Source organism: Colletotrichum fructicola, assembly GCF_000319635.2.
Source record: "Colletotrichum fructicola Nara gc5 chromosome Unknown KSG_Nara_v1_contig11, whole genome shotgun sequence".
Taxonomy (NCBI): domain Eukaryota; kingdom Fungi; phylum Ascomycota; class Sordariomycetes; order Glomerellales; family Glomerellaceae; genus Colletotrichum; species Colletotrichum fructicola.
In genome coordinates, this window is record NW_027094061.1 from 750,082 (window position 1) to 768,717 (window position 18,636).

General features: G+C 52.9%; 7 protein-coding genes across 7 annotated transcripts; 3 read left to right on the forward strand and 4 right to left on the reverse strand.

Moving 5' to 3' along the window:
- Positions 1 to 3,773: 3,773 nt before the first annotated feature.
- CGGC5_v016752 (uncharacterized protein) lies at positions 3,774 to 4,535 on the forward strand (the record flags this gene model as incomplete). The annotated part of the gene is made up of 1 exon (XM_032037359.2): positions 3,774 to 4,535. The coding sequence occupies one exon, from the start codon at positions 3,774 to 3,776 to the stop codon at positions 4,533 to 4,535; it is 762 nt and encodes a 253-aa protein (XP_031883947.2).
- A 387-nt stretch (positions 4,536 to 4,922) lies between these two features.
- Positions 4,923 to 7,190, reverse strand: CGGC5_v016753 (uncharacterized protein; the record flags this gene model as incomplete). The annotated part of the gene is made up of 1 exon (XM_032037360.2): positions 4,923 to 6,338. The coding sequence occupies one exon, from the start codon at positions 6,336 to 6,338 to the stop codon at positions 4,923 to 4,925; it is 1,416 nt and encodes a 471-aa protein (XP_031883783.2).
- Positions 7,191 to 8,295: 1,105 nt separating this feature from the next.
- Positions 8,296 to 9,072, forward strand: CGGC5_v016754 (uncharacterized protein; the record flags this gene model as incomplete). The annotated part of the gene is made up of 3 exons (XM_032037361.1): positions 8,296 to 8,310; positions 8,366 to 8,851; positions 8,992 to 9,072. The coding sequence occupies 3 exons, from the start codon at positions 8,296 to 8,298 to the stop codon at positions 9,070 to 9,072; spliced, it is 582 nt and encodes a 193-aa protein (XP_031883781.1).
- A 2,435-nt stretch (positions 9,073 to 11,507) lies between these two features.
- CGGC5_v016755 (uncharacterized protein) lies at positions 11,508 to 12,413 on the forward strand (the record flags this gene model as incomplete). Its single annotated transcript, XM_032037363.1, has 2 exons — positions 11,508 to 11,740; positions 11,792 to 12,413. 2 exons carry the CDS (start codon positions 11,508 to 11,510, stop codon positions 12,411 to 12,413), a joined length of 855 nt encoding a protein of 284 aa, XP_031883887.1.
- Positions 12,414 to 12,985: 572 nt separating this feature from the next.
- On the reverse strand, positions 12,986 to 13,576 carry CGGC5_v016756 (uncharacterized protein; the record flags this gene model as incomplete). Its single annotated transcript, XM_032037364.1, has 1 exon — positions 12,986 to 13,576. One exon carries the CDS (start codon positions 13,574 to 13,576, stop codon positions 12,986 to 12,988), a length of 591 nt encoding a protein of 196 aa, XP_031884023.1.
- An 18-nt stretch (positions 13,577 to 13,594) lies between these two features.
- Positions 13,595 to 15,143, reverse strand: CGGC5_v016757 (uncharacterized protein; the record flags this gene model as incomplete). Its single annotated transcript, XM_032037366.1, has 3 exons — positions 13,595 to 13,921; positions 13,972 to 14,136; positions 14,187 to 15,143. 3 exons carry the CDS (start codon positions 15,141 to 15,143, stop codon positions 13,595 to 13,597), a joined length of 1,449 nt encoding a protein of 482 aa, XP_031883918.1.
- Positions 15,144 to 16,862: 1,719 nt separating this feature from the next.
- On the reverse strand, positions 16,863 to 18,426 carry Sugct-1 (Succinate--hydroxymethylglutarate CoA-transferase; the record flags this gene model as incomplete). Its single annotated transcript, XM_032037367.1, has 5 exons — positions 16,863 to 17,368; positions 17,430 to 17,934; positions 17,990 to 18,116; positions 18,170 to 18,201; positions 18,256 to 18,426. The coding sequence occupies 5 exons, from the start codon at positions 18,424 to 18,426 to the stop codon at positions 16,863 to 16,865; spliced, it is 1,341 nt and encodes a 446-aa protein (XP_031883942.1).
- Between the last annotated feature and the right edge of the window lie 210 nt (positions 18,427 to 18,636).

Consider the following 18,636-nt stretch of genomic DNA (forward strand, 5'->3'; position numbering starts at 1 on the left):
AAGACGCGAAGGGAGGGCGGCGCTCCACTGACAAAAGTGTATGCAATAACCAAAAACATACAACACCGGGCATTCGCCGGTCGTCACCGACCCGACTACTACTCCAGCCCTCAAAGAACTTAGCTATGGCCGCCCAGCTTCATGAGGTTGAGGTATGCTGCCATCTCCAGAAGATGACGAAGGTCTTGGGCTACGGAACATAGTTCACAGACACTGAACCAGTCAGCCCCACCGGTGATACCAGCACACCCAGATGGTTAAGCGAGCCCCGCCACCACCACCACCATTACTACTACTGCCTAGCCCTCAGCCCCTACCGCTTTCAACTGCCTGCCTTTTTTTTTCAATATCTTGCTTTTGGAAAATCAATCGTTCTGAGTACTCCACTCAGGGTGAAGCAACTTCTCCTTTCACCCCTCAGCATTTTAATTATACCGCTGGCTTACCTCACTGGAGAGTACTCGGCCCGTTGGGGCCTGAGTAGGGTCTGCTACTAGTAACGTGTTACGACCCGTTGTTGGACATAACAAGACTAGGGTGCGCCCCGCAGCACACCTGGCGGCTACAGGACATTTGTATGCAGGATCACGGGGACAACAGGGGCTCACTCGGAAACGAAAGAACTATGGTACAAGTCACGTGATGATAAGATAAGAGATCAGATCCGTACGACAAGAATACGGGGGCCATACTTGGCACATACTTATTGTTGTTGTTGTTGTATTTAACGCCGTGGCAGCAAGGGCGCAGCCGCCCTTGCGGCCGACCTCCTGAGGGGTACATGGCGTGGAGGGCTGCAGGCTCAAGCTATATACTCTACAGTATACACCTCTTCCTAACGTCCTCTAAGTCTTGCCTATGAGCTAATATATGTTCTATCCGTCCCTAGTTCCCGCTGGTTCCCTAGTTCTATTATAACCGTCAAATCCTCTATAAAGAGGGGGTTATTAGTAGGGCCTAGGTTAAGACCTAGTCTTTAGTACTGCGGGCAGATCTTCTGGAAGAAGTCTACTATGCAGAGAAAGGCTTAAAAGCCTTTAAGATCAGTGATTAACCTCTTATAGTACTGCTTAAGAGATTCTATAGGTTTTATAGGCTTAAGTAGACTTAAGAAGTAGAGAGTAAGCTATCAATACTTTCTTACTAAGGTTTTTTAGTAGTAAACTAAGTAGTTTATTTCTTTTATCTCGTTATAAAAGCAGGTAAGTAGAGCTTCTATATAGTTAAAATGTTACTAGTATTATTTGAAGTCTTTATAGTTTAATTAGGCTGCTAAAGGATAATAGAAGATAGCTTGCAGTAGAGCTAGTTTAAAAGGGTAAATAACAGAAGCTTTAAGCTTTAGTTAAGCATAATGAGATATTGCTTCTTATTTCCACTATTTCTTATACTAGCAGTATATATGCTCTTTAGCCAGCTGTTTATGTCACGGGCTAGAGCTCGGATTGATATCTCCGGCTTCGCCGGAGCAGTTACCGAGATCCGGCTCCGTTGGACCCACTATTCTGCCGCAGTACGCCGCCTAACCCGGCCTGCTTCACCGCTGTTAGGTGCCTACCCTTGTAAAGTCCTTTCTTCCTTCTTCAGCTTAGAATAGTCAATCGACGGCACCTCTACGTTGAACAAGCCTAGGGGCCAGCCCCTTACAGATTATAACAATTTCTGCTTTACAGAAGGGTTTAAGGAAATAGCTGCAAAGGGTCGGTAGGAGCAATGTTGCAACTCGTACTTCCTTTCTCAAATGAGAATCCTCAGATGAGGAAGGAAGGTTTCTTGTTCATCTCAGCTACATCTACATGCCCTTTTATCTTCGACCCTGATATCCTATCCCTTGATATCCTATCCCTTGATGTCTTACTCAGTGCCGAACATAGCCGAGAGCATCCCATGTGACAGGCCTAGCCTGTTACAATAATAGGAAGAAAGATAGATAAACTACTTTAGACAATTAGAGCAGTTAAAAAACTAGACTTACTTATTAATAAAGGATTATAACAGGTAATAATAATAAGGTCTATATATCTAGCATCTTTGAACCAGAAGATATACTTAGTTATAATAACTTTAAAATTAGGCTTAAGAGTAGGATAAATTCTACTAGCAAGCTTATACTACTATAAAGTAATAAAAAAGAAGCTTTCTTTTTAGCTTTAAGCTAAAGGTTTAAATTACTAAGTGTGAGATTAACAGTAGTAACTAACTACTGTTTAGAAATTAAATCTAAGTACTAAGCAGCAAAAACCTTAATAGCATATTGAATACACTATTGTAAGGGGCTGGCCCCTAGGCTTGTTCAACGTAGAGGTGCCGTCGATTGACTATTCTAAGCTGAAGAAGGAAGAAAAGACTTTACAGGGATAGGCGCCTAACAGCGGTGAAGCAGACCGGGTTAGGCGGTGTACCCCGGCAGAATAGTGGGTCCAACGGAGCCGGATCTCGGAGACTGCTCCGGCAAAGCCGGAGATATCGATCCGGGCTCTAGCCCGTGACAACTATATACTTATATCATTTAAAGCATTTATAACTTAATACTTAGTAGCTATTTTAATAGGAATAATACTCTTACACTAGTTAGTAAACGTTTCTACTAGCCTAGCTAGTTGCAACTAATATAACGCTTCTATAGCAATTATAATAGTTATAAGTGAAGCTATATCTAAAGCGAACGCTAGAAAGGACTTTTAAAACCTCTATTAATACTGCAGTATATATAAACCAACCTTACTATAGACTTTATTACTAATCTTCTTTTTATAGGTAAAATTGAGAGATATTTTTAAGTAATTATTAACTAGCTGAGCAAAAGTGTAACGTTTAAAGCAATAAATAGTATGAAAGCTGAAGCTAACGCTGAATAATTTCTCAATCATCACTTTAGGTTTTACAGTTTCCCTATATTAATTATAAGCAACAGAGAGAGCAACTAAATAAGCTGCTTTTAGCAATAGTTCTATAAGCTGTTAGAAATAGAGTAGCAGCTTAGTACTGCTTACTCTTGGCTGTATCGTTCTCTTTCGTTGTCACGGTCTATGGACCGGTGTTCGGCCTTCGGCAAGACCCTCAGCCACGACTCATTGGACCCACCAAAATCCAATGGCGCATTTGCTAGAAGGTTCCAGGAATATCGACAAGGTCAATGGCAAGGTTATAAGAATGCCCAGGAAATAGGGAGGATACGGTTCTGTTTCCTGTTCTTCAAGAAGATTTATTGTACTCGTAGTAGTAGGCTAGACCAATGGCATCGACCTTGTCCTAGACCCTTACATTCGTGGGCATCAGTATCAAAGAAAGCAAACGCTGGGGGTCGACTTGTTACGGTCAGCTATCCGACAGTAGGGTCTGCTAACAGAAGCTGGGGATTGACACGTTATAACAGTTCACTGAGGTCGTGGTCTGAGTCGTAGGTCGTAGGCTGATAGTAGATCGGTCGTCAGAGGCTAAGGTGATCAGTCTTAGGCTCAACAAGTAATTCCCAGTGAAGGTAAGCTGAGAGTATCCGTGAGGATGAATACTAAGTTGATTGCTGAAGAGCTATGGAGGTCTGACCATGAGCCAGGCTCAGGGTCATACTATATACAGGTTCCGAACAGTTCCTTACGATGCTGGATAGCTGGGATAGCTCATATCCAACATATCCATGGATAGCTAGGATAGCTCATATCCAACATATCCATCCTTGTCTTGTGTCCGTACTGTTCCCGAAGTCACGTGACCTGTACCATAGTTCTTCCTTTCCCGATGGTTCCTGGTTACACCTGTGTTACTGCGTACATATGTTCCGCGTTAGCCGCCGAGATCCCAGGCGGGGTTGTTCCAACGTGTTGTGCCTAACGGGTCGTAACACGACTGTGCCCGCAGCTCTGACAATCGGATCTGCTACGTTTGTCCTTGTCGAAGCAATCAACTGCTACTTGGCCAACGTCTTCTGGACCACGTCTCACGATCCCAGAAAACTCATGTTCACCCTACTTGGGCGTGGTTTCGACCTATACGTCGGCATTATCTGGTGGTCTTACGGCGCCGTTCTCAGCTGCGGCATCTTCGGCGCGTTGCAGCGTAACATCCGAACCGGAACGTTATGGGCTCTCCTCGGCTTTGCGGGCCTGCTGGACATCATTCTCGAAGAATGCATGCTCATATACGGTGGCATCTACACCTACTACGGCCACCAACCGCTGGTCTTCAATGTTTTCCCTTGCTGGTGGGCTTTTTGCAACGTCTCGAGCATTTTCGTCGGCATCTCCATCACTTACAGGTACCGCCACCTGCTTGAAGGGTGGAGAAGCTGCTTGATTCCTCCGATTTTACCGCTTTGCTATGCTGGTCCGCAAGTCCTCGCAGCTCTGCCTACTATTTACGCGATCCAGGCAGATTATTCTCCGATCATTACCCAACTATGCGGCATTGTCACTTGTGTCCTTGCGGTGGTTCAAGTTGGTGTTACTATGGATACCGTCCTGGCACGCGATCCAACGGACATGAACCAAGTTGGTCGGGATACTCAATCTCAGCTAGCTCATCAAAAGCTGTTCTGAGAGATGATCTAGACAGCTGGAATTCGTGGTGCTTGCGGCCATTTACCTGCTTTTAGACGGAATGATAGAAGCAGACAGAAAGAGGGGAAAGAGGGACGAATCCAGCCATGTACGCAACTGACCGTTGACACAGAATACCCATTTCTGGGTCTTGAAAGTTGTCACTGTAGTTCAGGACTGACATTGCTGGTCTTGGTCTCTTAAAGCCTTGCCTGGATGTTATTTTGCAATTGCGAAGGACTGAGGTTTTCTCATAGCAGTTGCATCTTAAGTTAATGCTTGCTCGTTAGCTAACGAATGTACTTGTGCCCAGGGATTCAAAATCTCCACCAACATCGTGACATACACCAACCTTGCTAGATTTGCAAGTAACTACGAAGAAAAGAACTAGAAGTTTCCAAGAACGGTCACGTTCTTCACGTCAGCGCCTATCCGCAGCACAACTTCTTCTCCTATCACCTCATCTGCGGGAACGCCGTTGACAGTGACGTTTCCCAGGCTTTCCCCAGCCGGGACGCGCAACTTGACGCGAGTCTCTGAGGGAAGGCTCCCATCGAGAACCGCGACCTCCGCAGCGATCGTCCGGGCGGCGTTGTCGGTAAAGGTGCTAAAGTCCACACGCCCCCAGCGTGCCGGCGCCCCGCGGATGCTGACCGGGTCACCCGTCGTGACCCAAGCGCGCGGCAGCCCGCGGGCGAGGTACAGGACGTCTTCGTCGGGGTGCTCCAGGACGAGCGCGGCGCGCATGATCACGGGCATGTCGAAGGCGGCGGGCTGGCAGTACAGCCCACCGGCGCCGTTGGTGTACATGACCTCGCCGGCGATCCAGTTGCCGCGGTTGTGGATGTAGTAGCGGTGGGCGTACAGGAAGAGGACGAACTCGTCGGTCCGGTCGGCCAGGAGGAGGCCCATGGCGTAGCCGGAGCCGATGAAGCCTAGGATGTCGCGGCTCTCCGGCTTGCGGACTAAGAGGTTGGCGAGGAGGCCGATGGAGGTGTAGTGGTTGGCTTTCATGGAGTCGATGACGGTGTTGACGAGCTCGAGGGGCAAGACGGCGGCCTGGAGGAGCTCTGCGAGGGCGCGATGAGCCCATCTATTCATTGACGGCCACTCCGTGGCAAGGGAGTCGATTGCGGTGAGGTTTTGGTTCGGGAGCGGGGGGACGTAGGGCGGGTTTGTGTCCTGCCAAGTGGACGATTTGATGCTGGCGACGGTCTGGTTGAGCATCACTTCGGCGCGGTTGGCCCAGTCGGCAGCATACTCGGAGAACATCTCCAGACGGCTCAGGTCTCGCAAACCTCTAACAGCATAGGCTTGATTGTTGAAGTAAGGCAGATTGTAGTACGTAGGATGGACTATGACGGAGTCGGATTCGCTCCATCCGTGGATCAGGCCGTAGAAAGGATCAGACGGGTCCAGTGCTAGACTCTCATCGTGACGGGTCGTGAGGATGTTAACCCACGCCAGAATCTTGTCGCGATAGGTTTCCAGCAAAGCCGTATCGCCCGTGTAATCGACATACATTGTCAAAAACGACAAAGACTTGCCAAACTGAGGTATCTCGCCGCCACGCATATCAATATCGCCTGTGTCCGACACGAAGTCGCGCAAGTAGTTTTCGGTAACAGCGCGAGCTTGGTCAAAGCGACCCCAGAGGAGGTTAGCGTAAAGCGAATTGGTGAAGGTATCTTGGAAGCCGTCAATCTCTGACCCGACGGAAGGACGGTCGTAGGCGCCGTATTTCGGGTACACCCCGTCGGCGTAACGCTGCACGAGTTCCATGCCAAAGGCGTGTTTGGTCATGTCGGCCCAGCTGGGGTCAGGCAGATCAAGATCGATAACATCAGCGAGGTGCTCTTCCCAATATGTGCCAAAGCGTAACAGCGCGTCATAGAAATCGGCAGAAGAGGGCTTCGGGCGTGCGGGCAAGTCTTCGGGATAGTCGTACGCGAAGACGCGGCTTTCTACTTTCCCATTGACCACAAAGCTGGTCCGATACCAAACATGAACGATAATGGGCTCGTTGGAGTCGACATCAGCAAAGGCGATGGATTCGGCCCAGTCCTGGCCATCAGACCCGCGGCGGAAGACCTTGCGAGAGCCTGGCCGCCAGCTGCCCAGCAGGCCGTCATAAGTCCAATTGTTGTACTCCGGGTTTCCAAGGATGCCTTTCTCTTGGAAGTCCAGCGGAAAGTAATTCCAAGTTCTTGCGTCCGCTCGCACGGTCAGCGTATCATTGGCCTGAACGTTGCCGAGGAAGGTGTCCCAGCCCGCGATGTTGGGGAACGGCAGGACGTCTCGGACAGCAGCTTCATCGGGCTCTCCGTCCTTGAGCAACGCATCGGCGAGGAGGTCATTCGGTGCTTGGTTGACATCAGCCGGGTTCATGCCCATGAAAAGGGGTACGGTTGGATCAACCCGGGTCTTGGTAGCCTCAAGTCGCGTTGCAAATCGCTTTGTCAATCCGGTTTCGGGTACCATAACAATGTCGCCTCCGGGCTCCGACAAGTCCTCGTAGACAGTCCAAGACATGCCATCGAGGGTGAAAGTGTCGGTGATTGTCAAGCCCTCAGGGGCCGTTGTGTTGTATGCCAAAGCAGGGACAGCCACTGCCGAGAGGCAGGATATGAATTGAAAGACTTGAAAAGCTCGCATTTTGACCAGATTGGCACGATTCGTTTGTCTCTGCTGACAATGGATGTTGACACCGGAGGCATGACGCCCTTTATACTTGTCCTTTTGCTTCATGATGTTGGACTATACAAAAGTACTCGAGGTTTAGGCTCTTGTCCAATACCCCGCCCCGGCTAATTGTCAGTCATATCATCGACGTAGTATTCAGAACTTACCGCGTGATGTGTCGGAGAAAACAAATGCGAACTTTGAGGTTCATCCTCTGATAACCAGTCAGAAGCGATGCAACTAGTGTTCTTAGACGGTGTTGGGATCGTCTGCTCTCAGTTGAAGTCGTGCTCGAAACGTTGATAGGCCGGGGTGAAAGTCTTGCAACATCACCCTACAGCAAACAAGAGGTCCGCGCCAATGGCAGTCTCAGTGTAATAGTTGAAATGGTACGAGTTGTGAAGAGGGTAAATGTTCTCCCGGCAAGCCATCCGCTCCAATCGCGAAACTCGTTTGCAGGTTGTAGGAGTTGGTAAAAGTCAGTGTCACCTTTCGCCACAAAGATCATCGCAATTGCAACAGCATGCAGCTAAGGGGCAAGTCCGTCTTGGTTGCTTCCAGTTTCTGAGAGCCCCAACCGTCCTGCACTTTCAGAGAACCATGCCATCCTCGAGGGAGGTAAGTGGACGTGATGTGCTGGGCTTTCATGCCACAAAGCAGACCTTTTTGTTTTCGTTTGCTTTTTCTTCTTTTGGAAAGGGGAGAGGAGAGGAGGGGGGCGCGCGAGAAAGGAAGGAAGCAGCAATAATAGGCCATCAGCAGCCCCATCTTGCTTGACAAGTAAGGTAGCATATTATGTGAATGGCTCTGTTACTTCCAATTTCAGAGTTTTTTGTTAGATGAACAGGCCATCGCGGAAGTTGCTTCCCATGCAGGTACCTACCCGTGATCCGCTTGATGTGTTGGTGACGAACACCCCACCTCTTTCCTTCCTTCCGAACATGGACTCAAGTACACTGAAAATCTTCACTTGTTTTTTCTTTCATTTTTTTGCAAACGCGTCAACGACACCTCCCGGCCTCTGCTCGCGTCCTGACCACCACCGCGTGACGTCGGATCGTGATCAGCACCCGCAGAAATGCCTGATCGAGATGTAAGTGGACCATACAAGCAAGGCTTTCATTCCCAAAGACTAATTGAGCCGGCAGAACCTGATCCACAAGGCTTTGATGTGTGCCACGTCTCTCAATGCTCGCGAGAAAAAGATCGCGATTGAGGCCTGGCTCCTCGCCAAAAGGTCTCACGACACCCTGTCGTCGGCATGGGCTGCCTCGAAAGAAAAGGTTCAGCTGGCAGAGAACGACGACGAAGCCAAGGAATACTGGGCCAAGTTTGAGGGCGTGCGGGCACAGTACGCTTTGATCGATAAGATCGCCCAGCAGAAGGAGCAGCTGGCACGAAAATGGAGGCCGGCGGAGGTGATTAATATTGACGCTGACGTGGGGGACTCTTCTCGGGGAGATGGTGCACGAGATAAAGCTACAGAAGAAGCATCTACCGAGGCCGTTGAGGTTCGCAACATAGATCAGCAGAAACCCGTGCAGACCAGCGACGACATTAGTGCCGGCTTCCAGGCTTCGACCGCAGATTTGCTGCAACTAGGTCTGGACGAAATCTTGGGGTCACCCGTCTCTGTCCGTGGACGGCGAAGGAAGCAAGGGATCAAGCGGCGAGCGGAAGAAATTGAAGACGACTCCTTGTCCGTTAAAAAGACAAGCTCAAGCAAGTCTGTTCAGCGACCACAAACAAACGAGCAACGGCACAAACATCCTAGGAGCCCGAGAAGCCAGCAAGTCCGAAAAAGGTGTTCATGAGGATTCCGGATCAAAAGAAGCGCCAAAAGTCGTTGGACTAGCTCTCCAAAGAACCTGCAAAGTTATTTGGTTACAGGTCATCGTCGCGAGCACCACGTTGAAACACATTCCCATCACTTCTCGGCCAGGAACAAACGGAGATGTACTCGATAGTATCGCCATGGCTTCGACATGGAGCGGCATTATCCCTAGCCGTACGTCAAACGATGACGAATATTATGACAAAGATACCCGCTGACGCGAAGATGGGATTGCCTGAATAGTATTCGGTAACGTCGCCTCGGCGGCAACGGGCAATTCGGGACGAGTACGCCAGCCGGATCGTATACCGAGGACAAGACTCGCCTGACAGGTGTCAAAAAGGAAGGATTAGAGATGGCATTTATTGAACGGGTTTGTGGGCGGCGGGTTCGCAGCCGCGCATGGGCGATTATCCCAGGTCAGAATACATGCGAACGGCTTCTGCATGTAGTAATGCATTCGTGTCCAGCAATAGCATATGCGATATGGATTTCAGAAACGATTCAGTGTGCAGTTTCCGTACATGGAAAGGACAGCGAAGTTTCGTTTCCAGGTTCCCTGCAGTAGGAAAGATGGGATTGACGACGGACGTAGGGCGGAGGGTGGCTGGGGGTTCCCGAGTTGCATGACTCCATCGTGTCCGTGTGCGATATTCAAACGGCAGATTGTGGCTGGGCAAACACATTTAAAGCAAGCAGAAATCAGAGAGAGAGAGGGTTATGTCAGCACCTTGCGACATGGCAAAGAACAAATGGAAGGAGAATTCCCATGAAGCGTCGGGCCGAGGGCGAGGAATCCGGATGTCTCCAGTAGCAGGTCCCGGTCACCAAGGAGAGGGACGCCAATGTCTCAGTCATCGGCCAGCCGTCATGGCCATCGGGCCAGAATAGACGGGAACAAGCACAGAAGACAGGAGAAAAGAATGGCGACGCTGTCGTCGGACTGACAGCGTTGCAGTGAGGTTCGTCTGGTCTGAGACTCGTCCGACCCCCGGAGCATTGGCCCCTGGGCGTAAGGGCCCCCTGCGAAAACCCCACGATGGACGGGAAGTGCTTGGCGCCCTTCAGGATGGCCAAGTGCGCAGTTCCAGGTGTGCTGACCGAGGCAGCTACAGCGACCCATTGGGAGATGCCCGGTGAGATGCCCCGCTGGAGGGGAGCTCTAACTGCTGCTGTGGGTGCTGAGGCCCCCTGGAAACCGGGGCTACTGCGGGCGGAGCGCAGTGCCGAAGCAGCTGCAGGGGCATCACGGGTTGATCTGCGCCAGGGCCAATTGGACGAAAAGGCATCCCCCTTCACCCAGTGATGCTCACAACATCATTCGCTCGCGGGACCGCATTCGGGAAGCAACAAGACGGATGCTTTGTTGCATCTGCATCCCCAAACCAGCCCCCCTCGCCTCCCCCCGAAAAGCCAAGACTCTTCTGCAAGCCAGTCAGCCAGCCAGACATGCATCATCTCCAGGACATCTCCGTCGCTGGGCCGTCTCTCAAAAGGGCCGCCCTCCTCACCGTGTCCGGCCCAACGGGCTGGATATTCTTCTTTCTTTTTCCGCTCCCTGCTTGCTGTTGTGCATTTCGACATTTCACTCCGCCGGTCGTGGGTTGAAAGGGCGGCGGCGATCATCACATCTCATCTCCTCCCATCTCATCCTCCCTCCGTCCCGACTATCTACTATCTGTCTCCTGCATACGACGGACGACCTACCGTCTGTTAATGTCATCTTGAGTCCGTCCGAAATAGAATCATACCCTGTCCCCGGCCACGTCGTCTAGTCCGGCCTGCCTGCCCATGAATGATCGCCGATTCGATTCAGCTGAAAACAGCCCTCCAACCTGCTTCACACCAACTCCGGACGCTCTGCCTCTAATATCAAGAATACCACCCGACAACACACCCGTCTGCGACTGGGCCTGCCGCGTTTCTTCTCGTCCCCTTCCTCGTTTTAGGCTCGCTCCAAGGTTTTCGGCTGCCATCAGTGCCATCCTACCTTAATATTACGCTTGCCTCATATTTTACCTTATACTTCCCGCCTGAGACATACGCCGCATCGGGGAAACAGCCCAAAGGTCTTATTATTACATCCATTTTGTTTTTTTTATTCGTCTCTTCCCTTCCGGCTGGCGTGTGTCTTGAACTCATTTCGCTCTGCGCCAGAGTCGTCGTCACTGGCATGCCAGAGAGTTTACCTTTGAATAATCTGTCCCGGGCGAAGTTTGAAAAAACGACACACAGAACCAAGAATAACGAGAACGAACAACTCAACATCTCGCGACAAAGTTGATCAGTATACACACAATACAGCGATGATCAAGACCATTCGGCCGTCGCCATCTTCACCCCTCCCCACTACCGACCGATAATTCAGTCTCTTTTTTCATCTGTTTTTCCCATCGTCGGATTCTCTCATTCTCAACATCAACCAGAAGGGCAGACAAAACGCACACACAGACACGATGGAACGTCCCCACCGTCCACCACCGCTCACGATCCCCCCTCCACCCCGACACCGGGCCCGAGTCCGCCGCTCACGACGCCCGAACCACCGACAAGCCCGACAGTTCAAGCGCTGGCTCCTCCGTGCGCAAATCGCAAACGACGTGGCGCACGTCGCCGCCGCGAGCATCTTGCTATGGATCATGTCGTGGTTCTTGTACAACGTGCCGTTCCCCTTGACATATCGCACAGGGTAACTACCGCCTCACTCTCATCCTGACCAAAGATACTAACACGCCTCCAGGCCCGCCGCAGTCGCCCTCATCATCATGCTCTCCACAGACATCCTCCTCGACGCCCGCTCAATAGTCCACGCCCACGACCCCTGGCCCGGCTGGGCCCTGCTCCTGCGCCTCGGCCTCGGCCTCGGCCTCATCGCCGTCTTCGCCGTCTACGTCGCCCTCGGCGGCGAAGTCTTCGCCCCGGACTTCGAGTACTGGGGCATGTCCGACGCCTACGGCCGCGTCCTCGCCTACATGTTCCTCTGGGGCCTCGGCCTGTGGAACCTGCTCTTCGTCGTCCTGTGCCGCCACTGGCTCGCCAAGGAGGTGAAACGCTACTCGGGCGACGCGCGCGAGCTCTTCACCGGCGGGCGCGCGCCCGGTGAGAGCGCGCTGCGGCTGGGCAGCAGCGCCGGCGAGGAGATGGGCGCCGCGCCACCGTCGCGGCCGCGGGAGGTGGACCTCGAGGCGGCGCGGTTCGTAAGGGAGGAGTCACGGAGGGAGGGGGTGGTGAACGTGCCGCTGCCTGTGCGCATGGGCACGCGGAGGGTGAAGGACAGCGTGGGCGGGTTGAGCGTCTTTGCGGATTCAATCGCGAGCGGGAGCACGAGTCCGCCGCCCGTGGCCGTGACGAGACCTACATGACCCCTGTCCTGTCCGCTCCAGCCAAAGATGGAGAAAAAGTAATCATTTAGACGTACACAGACATCACATAAGCCATAACTACATAATGATAATGCAAATATATCCTGACAGCGGCATTGAACAAGTGGAGATGCTGTCTGTCGTTCACTGCAGTCATTCAATGCATTCGTTTGTTCATGGGATGACAGACAACGTCCGCCCGTCTGATTTTGGGGTTACATACGCCGATGGTCCCATCGGACTTGCCTTTCGTCCCAAGTTTTTTAATTGTTCGGATTCGCGCGATCAGGGAATCGAGATTAGGGGAGAAGCTTGCTCCCGTGGAAACGTCGGATGTTGCAACTGCTGCGGTGATGCAATGCCGTGAGTCGTGGCGGGGGGTATATCAGTGCTGGACTAAGACGACTGCGAGCGACGACTGCGAGCGACGGCGGCGGCGGACGACGACGACAAGGGCATTGATACAGGATTACAGCAGCCACAGCACAAGGTAGAAGGTGTGTTCGATTATTCAGCCGCTTTTTGGGTATCGATTCTGTGCTACTCTTATACCTAACTGTTCACATCTAACACTAGAACCAGGACGCCAGCTTTCGGGCTTCCGGATGGTTGGTGTAAAGCTCAGCATCGGCAGCCGCTGAGAGACTCGTCCTTGTAGAGCGACCGCGGCGTTGCGGCTGCGCGGGAGGTACTACCACAGCGGCGGTCGTTGTAGCTTCTGTCGTTTTTGCTGCTGTCGTCTTCGTCGTCGCCGTCTTATTCGGGCCCTTATTCGCCTTGCCTCCCTTATTGGTACTCTTGGCTCTAGGCTTGGCCGTCTTCGTGGCCGCTCCGCCCCCCGTGTACCTTGGAATCTTGCTCTTTCCCTTGCTGCTTCCCTCACCGTTGTCGATGTCAAGCTCAACGACAGGTACAACCAAGACAGCCTTCCCCTTCCCCTTCGCCTTGCTGCTGCCCTCGCCATTGTCGAGTTCTATCGGCTCAGTCGCCGATCCCGCTGGGGCTGATTCCCCCTTCAACTTCGCCTTGTTGCTGCTGGTGCTGGTACCCAGCTTCTGGGCTGGCTTCTGGGCTGGCTTCTGAGCGGCAATCCTGGCAACCGCCTTTCCCTTTCCCTTGGTCTTACTGCTGGCACTGCCCTCATCGCCGTCGTCGACATCCATCTGGTGCGACTGGGCATTCTAAACCCTGACCGGCTGTGCCACTTGCTTCCCATTACCATCAACAAAGAAATGGCTGAATGCCTCCTCGTCGTTATCGTCCTCCAGGTAATGTGAGTCTTCCTTCTCCGGGGGCAGGGTGGCATAGAGTCCCTTTCCTGCTTTGGGCCAATTAGGGTGAAGATAATCGTCCTCGTTGTCCTCTGGTACAGCATCGGCCTCAGGGGCGGTCGTCAACTGCAAAATCGGGCGCACACCACCCGGCTTGGAGCGTTGCTTGGAACGCTTGGGTGGCAACTGGTTTCCAGTACCGTTTGCGAGGACGTTCGTACGAGAACTTTCGGGTTGCTTCTGGCATGTTAGCATTCTGAGCCTCCGAGACAGGAAGGAAAACATACCGCCCTCGGCTGAGCCCAGTCTGGTGAGCGAAAGATCGGAACATCTGGCTGCTTTTTGGACACCGAAACGAGAATGTCCACCAACAGGCCAGGCTTGATTTGCTCACTGAAAGAGAGTAGATTAAGCAAGTCGGTCCTACGGAGTTCCTCGAAATACTCTCTCCTCTGTTTTTGGGGTCAGCGCTCGCTCTTGTCGTTCCATCCGGAGCACATACCGCATCAGTGCTGGCATCACCAGCCCCGAATCCCACCAGCTCAGGCTTGATGAAATCGGGCAGACCCTCGAGATTCCTCGTCCTCATCCTCTCAACTTCGGCCCGCTGCTTCTTCAGATCGGATTGCTGCTGCTTCGCCTCGCGGTACTTAACCAGTTTGGCTTGGTAGTTAGCCTGCGCCTTGTCTTCGACGACGCAAGTGCTGCACTTGAAAGAGGCAGGGTTGCTAGCTGTTTCCTCGGGGACCTGGGGATCGTGACAGAGCTGGTGCCAGGCCTCGCCGCAACCACAAGTGATGATAAGGTTGGCGGCAGTATCCGAGCTGCGCTGGCACTTCACACACATGGAAGAATCCTTGACGCGTTTCCTTTTGGAAGGCGGTTTCGGGGGCTGGATGGCAACGGGCTGAGGTTCGTCTCGGGGTGTGGGGCGCGTTGGTGGCCTGCTGTCATGCTCGTCTGATCCTCGCTTTCTCTTGCCCACACTAGGTGATGGCAGTTGATTGGCATGCGTGGCGGCTCCTGCGATAGGTCTGGGTGACGCTGTCGGCATTGGCAAAGTTGTAGATGTGCTGAGCGTCTCGACGAGTCTGCGCTTAACATCCTCGTAAGTTGCCTTTGCTGGGGCGGAGAGTTGGGCGGTGGTAAAGCCAAGGGACGGGGAGGAGTTGCTGCCATTTTGATTCTTTATCCGGCTCAGAATTTGCTTGGTTGATGCGGTAAATTGCGGGGTATATCTCGAAGGCGTCGGCGATTTGCCGTCGTTCTTCGAGATTGTAGGAAACGGTCGGCTTGGGCCGGCTGTGGCAGGCGTAGACATGACGCTACTGCCAGTCTGGATAGTTGACGTGGCGTTCGAGGCCTGCGCGACTTGGGCACGCATCGCACTCAACTCGTCAGCTTTTTCCTGCTTAATAGCCCACAGGCGGGAGGTGTCGTCGGGCATCGTATTGTCCATGGCGTATATAGATGCAGGTAGTTGTATTGAGGGCGGGAGGTGGTTGAGTCGGATGGTCTGGAGAAGGTGGAAAGCTGCGTCGCGTGACTTTCACGTGACCTGGACCGTGCTCACCGAGCTGAGGCAGGTACGTACTGTCTCGGTCATCCTCGGTGAGATCAGATTCTCACGATATGCGTTGAAAACGAAGTGAAACCATTTGATGAGACCGCCTAATTATTTTGTGTCTGCGCGGGTATACTCTCTACTTACTTAATTACTATTGCAGACGATAGTAGAAGTAATTATAATAATAATAGCGACAACGACAGCAGCGACGGCCGCGGACGACGACGACGATGACTATTGTGGTAGAACATACCACAGGAAAACTAGTCGCTCCAGCAAAAAATAGGCAGTCGGTTTTTGATTGACTTCTCGATTTCTGAAATCTACCCTGACTAAGAAGTCCTCGTTCGCTGCAGCTCTCGATTGATCAGAAGTGGTAGTCTACCTAGAATATGCGGTCATCGGCGTGAAATGGATGAATTACGACATAATTTTGGTTGTAGCTTGCATCAGTATATCGATTTTACGGGTTACAAACTGCGATACTAGCGGTGTAAGATCCACAGCCTGATTTACGTGGTGAGGCTAGCGACCGTGCTAAGAGGTTCACCGCGGCCTTCGTCAACCTCGCGGGTGTGTCTGGCTCAGATTCTTTCGTGTGGCGGAGTCGAGGCCGGCATGAGCTCTTTACTGGATGGGCTATGAATTCCATCAGCGTCAGAAAAATGTTTGCCCGCGGGAAGGGTTCTATGCCGAAGCCTCAGCAATCACACCAACATACGGATCTGATAAGCACGTACTGTTTCGGTCAACCTCGGTGAAGTTAACAACTTCTCAGGGTAGGTTAAGAATGCAGTGAAGTTACCCAGCCTCTCCCGCGAGGATGGCGGTGCAAATTCACGATGCATCACAGCTGCGCCTCTGTGGCAGGGTACATCGACGATCCTGGAATGCAGCCTACGTCCATGAGACGCAAGCAAGTCCGCTTGCTCAGCCAGATCCTCTCGGGAATGCGTAAGTCTGCAGTGCAATCCTAGAGTAACATTACGAACCTTCCAACATATGTATTGCATAAGCATGTCGGATCTGCACAACACTCAAGTCGCAGTTCTAGAAGCATAGCATTTGCAAACAAGAATTTATGCCTGCGCCACCTTTCTAATGACACCACCGACCTTCCATCTACCGATTATATACAGACTGCAGTTGGGAAGATTCAAGAAGTGACACGAGAAGAAAGCTGCGTCGCGTGACTTGCCCTGATGTGTACTCACCGAGAAGGTGAGTTGATTCGGTCAAGTTCGGCAAATTCAGAGTCTATCGTGGTGGGCTCAAAACGCGGTGCAGAAAATAGTACATGAAATGGACCCTCTCGGGATGGGTTAAAAACGCAGTGAAGTGGACCTCGTAGGGCTGATCGCAACCATATAGATCCTCTCGGGATGGGTTAAAAACGCAGTGAAGTTTGTTACCTCTTAGGGCTGCATCGACGACCAGACAGATTCCCTCAGCATGCATTAAGATGGCAGCGAAGTGGACCTCGTAGGGCTGCATCAACGATCGGATAGATTCACTCGGCATGCGTTACGATTGCAAGGAAGTTTGGTGAGGGTTGCATAGATTGTACAGTTGAACCACGACTGACCCTCATGCAGCAAGAAACGCCGACGTCTACCCAACAACACCACCCCCCTTCAACTCCCCAATCCTCTCCTCCGACAACCCCAAATGCTCCCCCAGCACCTCAGCCGTATGCTGCCCCAGCGTCGGCGGCGCCGTCCGCACCCCCGGCTCGCTCTCCGAGTACTTCACCGGCGTGTTCACCATCCTCACCGGCCCGCACGCCCCGTGCTCCATCTCGACCACCATGTTCCGCGCCTTGGTATGCGCATGCTCCAGCGTGCCCTGCACGTCGTTGACCGCCGCGTACGGCATTCCCTTGCCCTCGAACACCGCGAGCCACTCCGCCGTCGTCTTGGTCACCGTCACGGCCTCGATCTTGCCCTCGAGCTCGACACGGTTGGCCACGCGCTGCGCGTTGGTCTTGTATTTCGCGTCGTCCGCCCACTCGGGCCGCCCGAGGCCCTGGCAGAGGATGCCGTAGAGCCGGTCGTTGCCGCCGCCGAAGAGGATGTCGCCGTCCTTGGTCTTGAAGGACTTGTACGGCACGATCGATGCTGGCCGACAGTGTTAGCTAACCCACGCAGAGATCGGGGTTTGGGCCCAAACTTCACTCACGATGCGCAGTCCCCCACCGTCCCGAGTCCTTCTCCCCACTAACCAAACAACTACTCGCAATATTCGCCAACGTCGCCGTCTGGCAATCACTCAGCGCCACATCAATATGCTGTCCCCGTCCCGTCCTCCCCCTCGCCAGCAGCGCCGCCATGATGCTATTGCTCGTGTACAGCCCCGTCGTCAGGTCCGTCACCGCGACACCCACCTTGACCGGCTCCCCGCCGCGGCTGCCGGTGATGTGCATCAGCCCGAACTCCGCCTCCACCATGACGTCGTAGCCCGCGCGGTCCGAGTACGGCCCCGTCTGGCCGTACCCCGTGATGGAGGCATAAATAAGCCCAGGGTTGATGGCGCGCAGCGTGGCGTAGTCGAGCTGGTACTTGGCGAGCGTGCCGGGGAGGTAGTTCTCGACGAGGATGTCGCACTTGGCGACGAGCTGGTGCAGGATGGCGATGCCGTCTGGGTGTTGGAAGTTGAGGCCTAGCGACTTTTTGTTGCGGTTGACCTAAACAGCAATCAACATCTCGGTTGAAAAGAATGAAGGCTGGGTGAGGAATTACGGCGAGAAAGTAGGCAGATTCGCCGGGGCCTTGCTTGCCAGAGTCCGCCTTGTAAGTTGCGTACGGAGGGCCCCAGGCGCGTGTGTCATCGCCCCTCGTAGGATGCTCGATCTTGATGACTTCGGCACTGGTGATGTCAGTGAGATGAGCGGGCACCCTTGTCCAGAGGATGAGCCTCACCCGAGATCGCCCAGTATCTGAGTGCAGTATGGCTGTTCTCATGTCAGCATACTTCCGCGTGTTCTCAAGAGAAATAGATGACTTACTCCGGCCAAGACTCTTGTCATGTCAAGCACGCGATAGCCGTCCAGAGGCAGCTTGCTGCTCGACACTGAAGAGTACTGACGCCATGTCCGAGGGAAGCGTGCCGCCCTCAAGGGTAGTCGCGCAGCCCTGGAAACTACACGGAACGGGACTCCAATTGAAAGGCTGCTCATCTTGATCGTTGACTGAATCCGTCAGCCTATGCGGGGAAGTCAATTGAGGGTTGAATACGGGGAAGCTGGTTTCCATCAGAGCTCCGACCCCGGTCTAGCTCCGGTCCGTTGGCGGGGGTTCCGTTGCATCACCTCGGCATTGTTCTGGCAGTGGTGTGTATTATGTCATCGAGCACGGACCAAGACTGTGACTTGTGCTGCATCGTATTG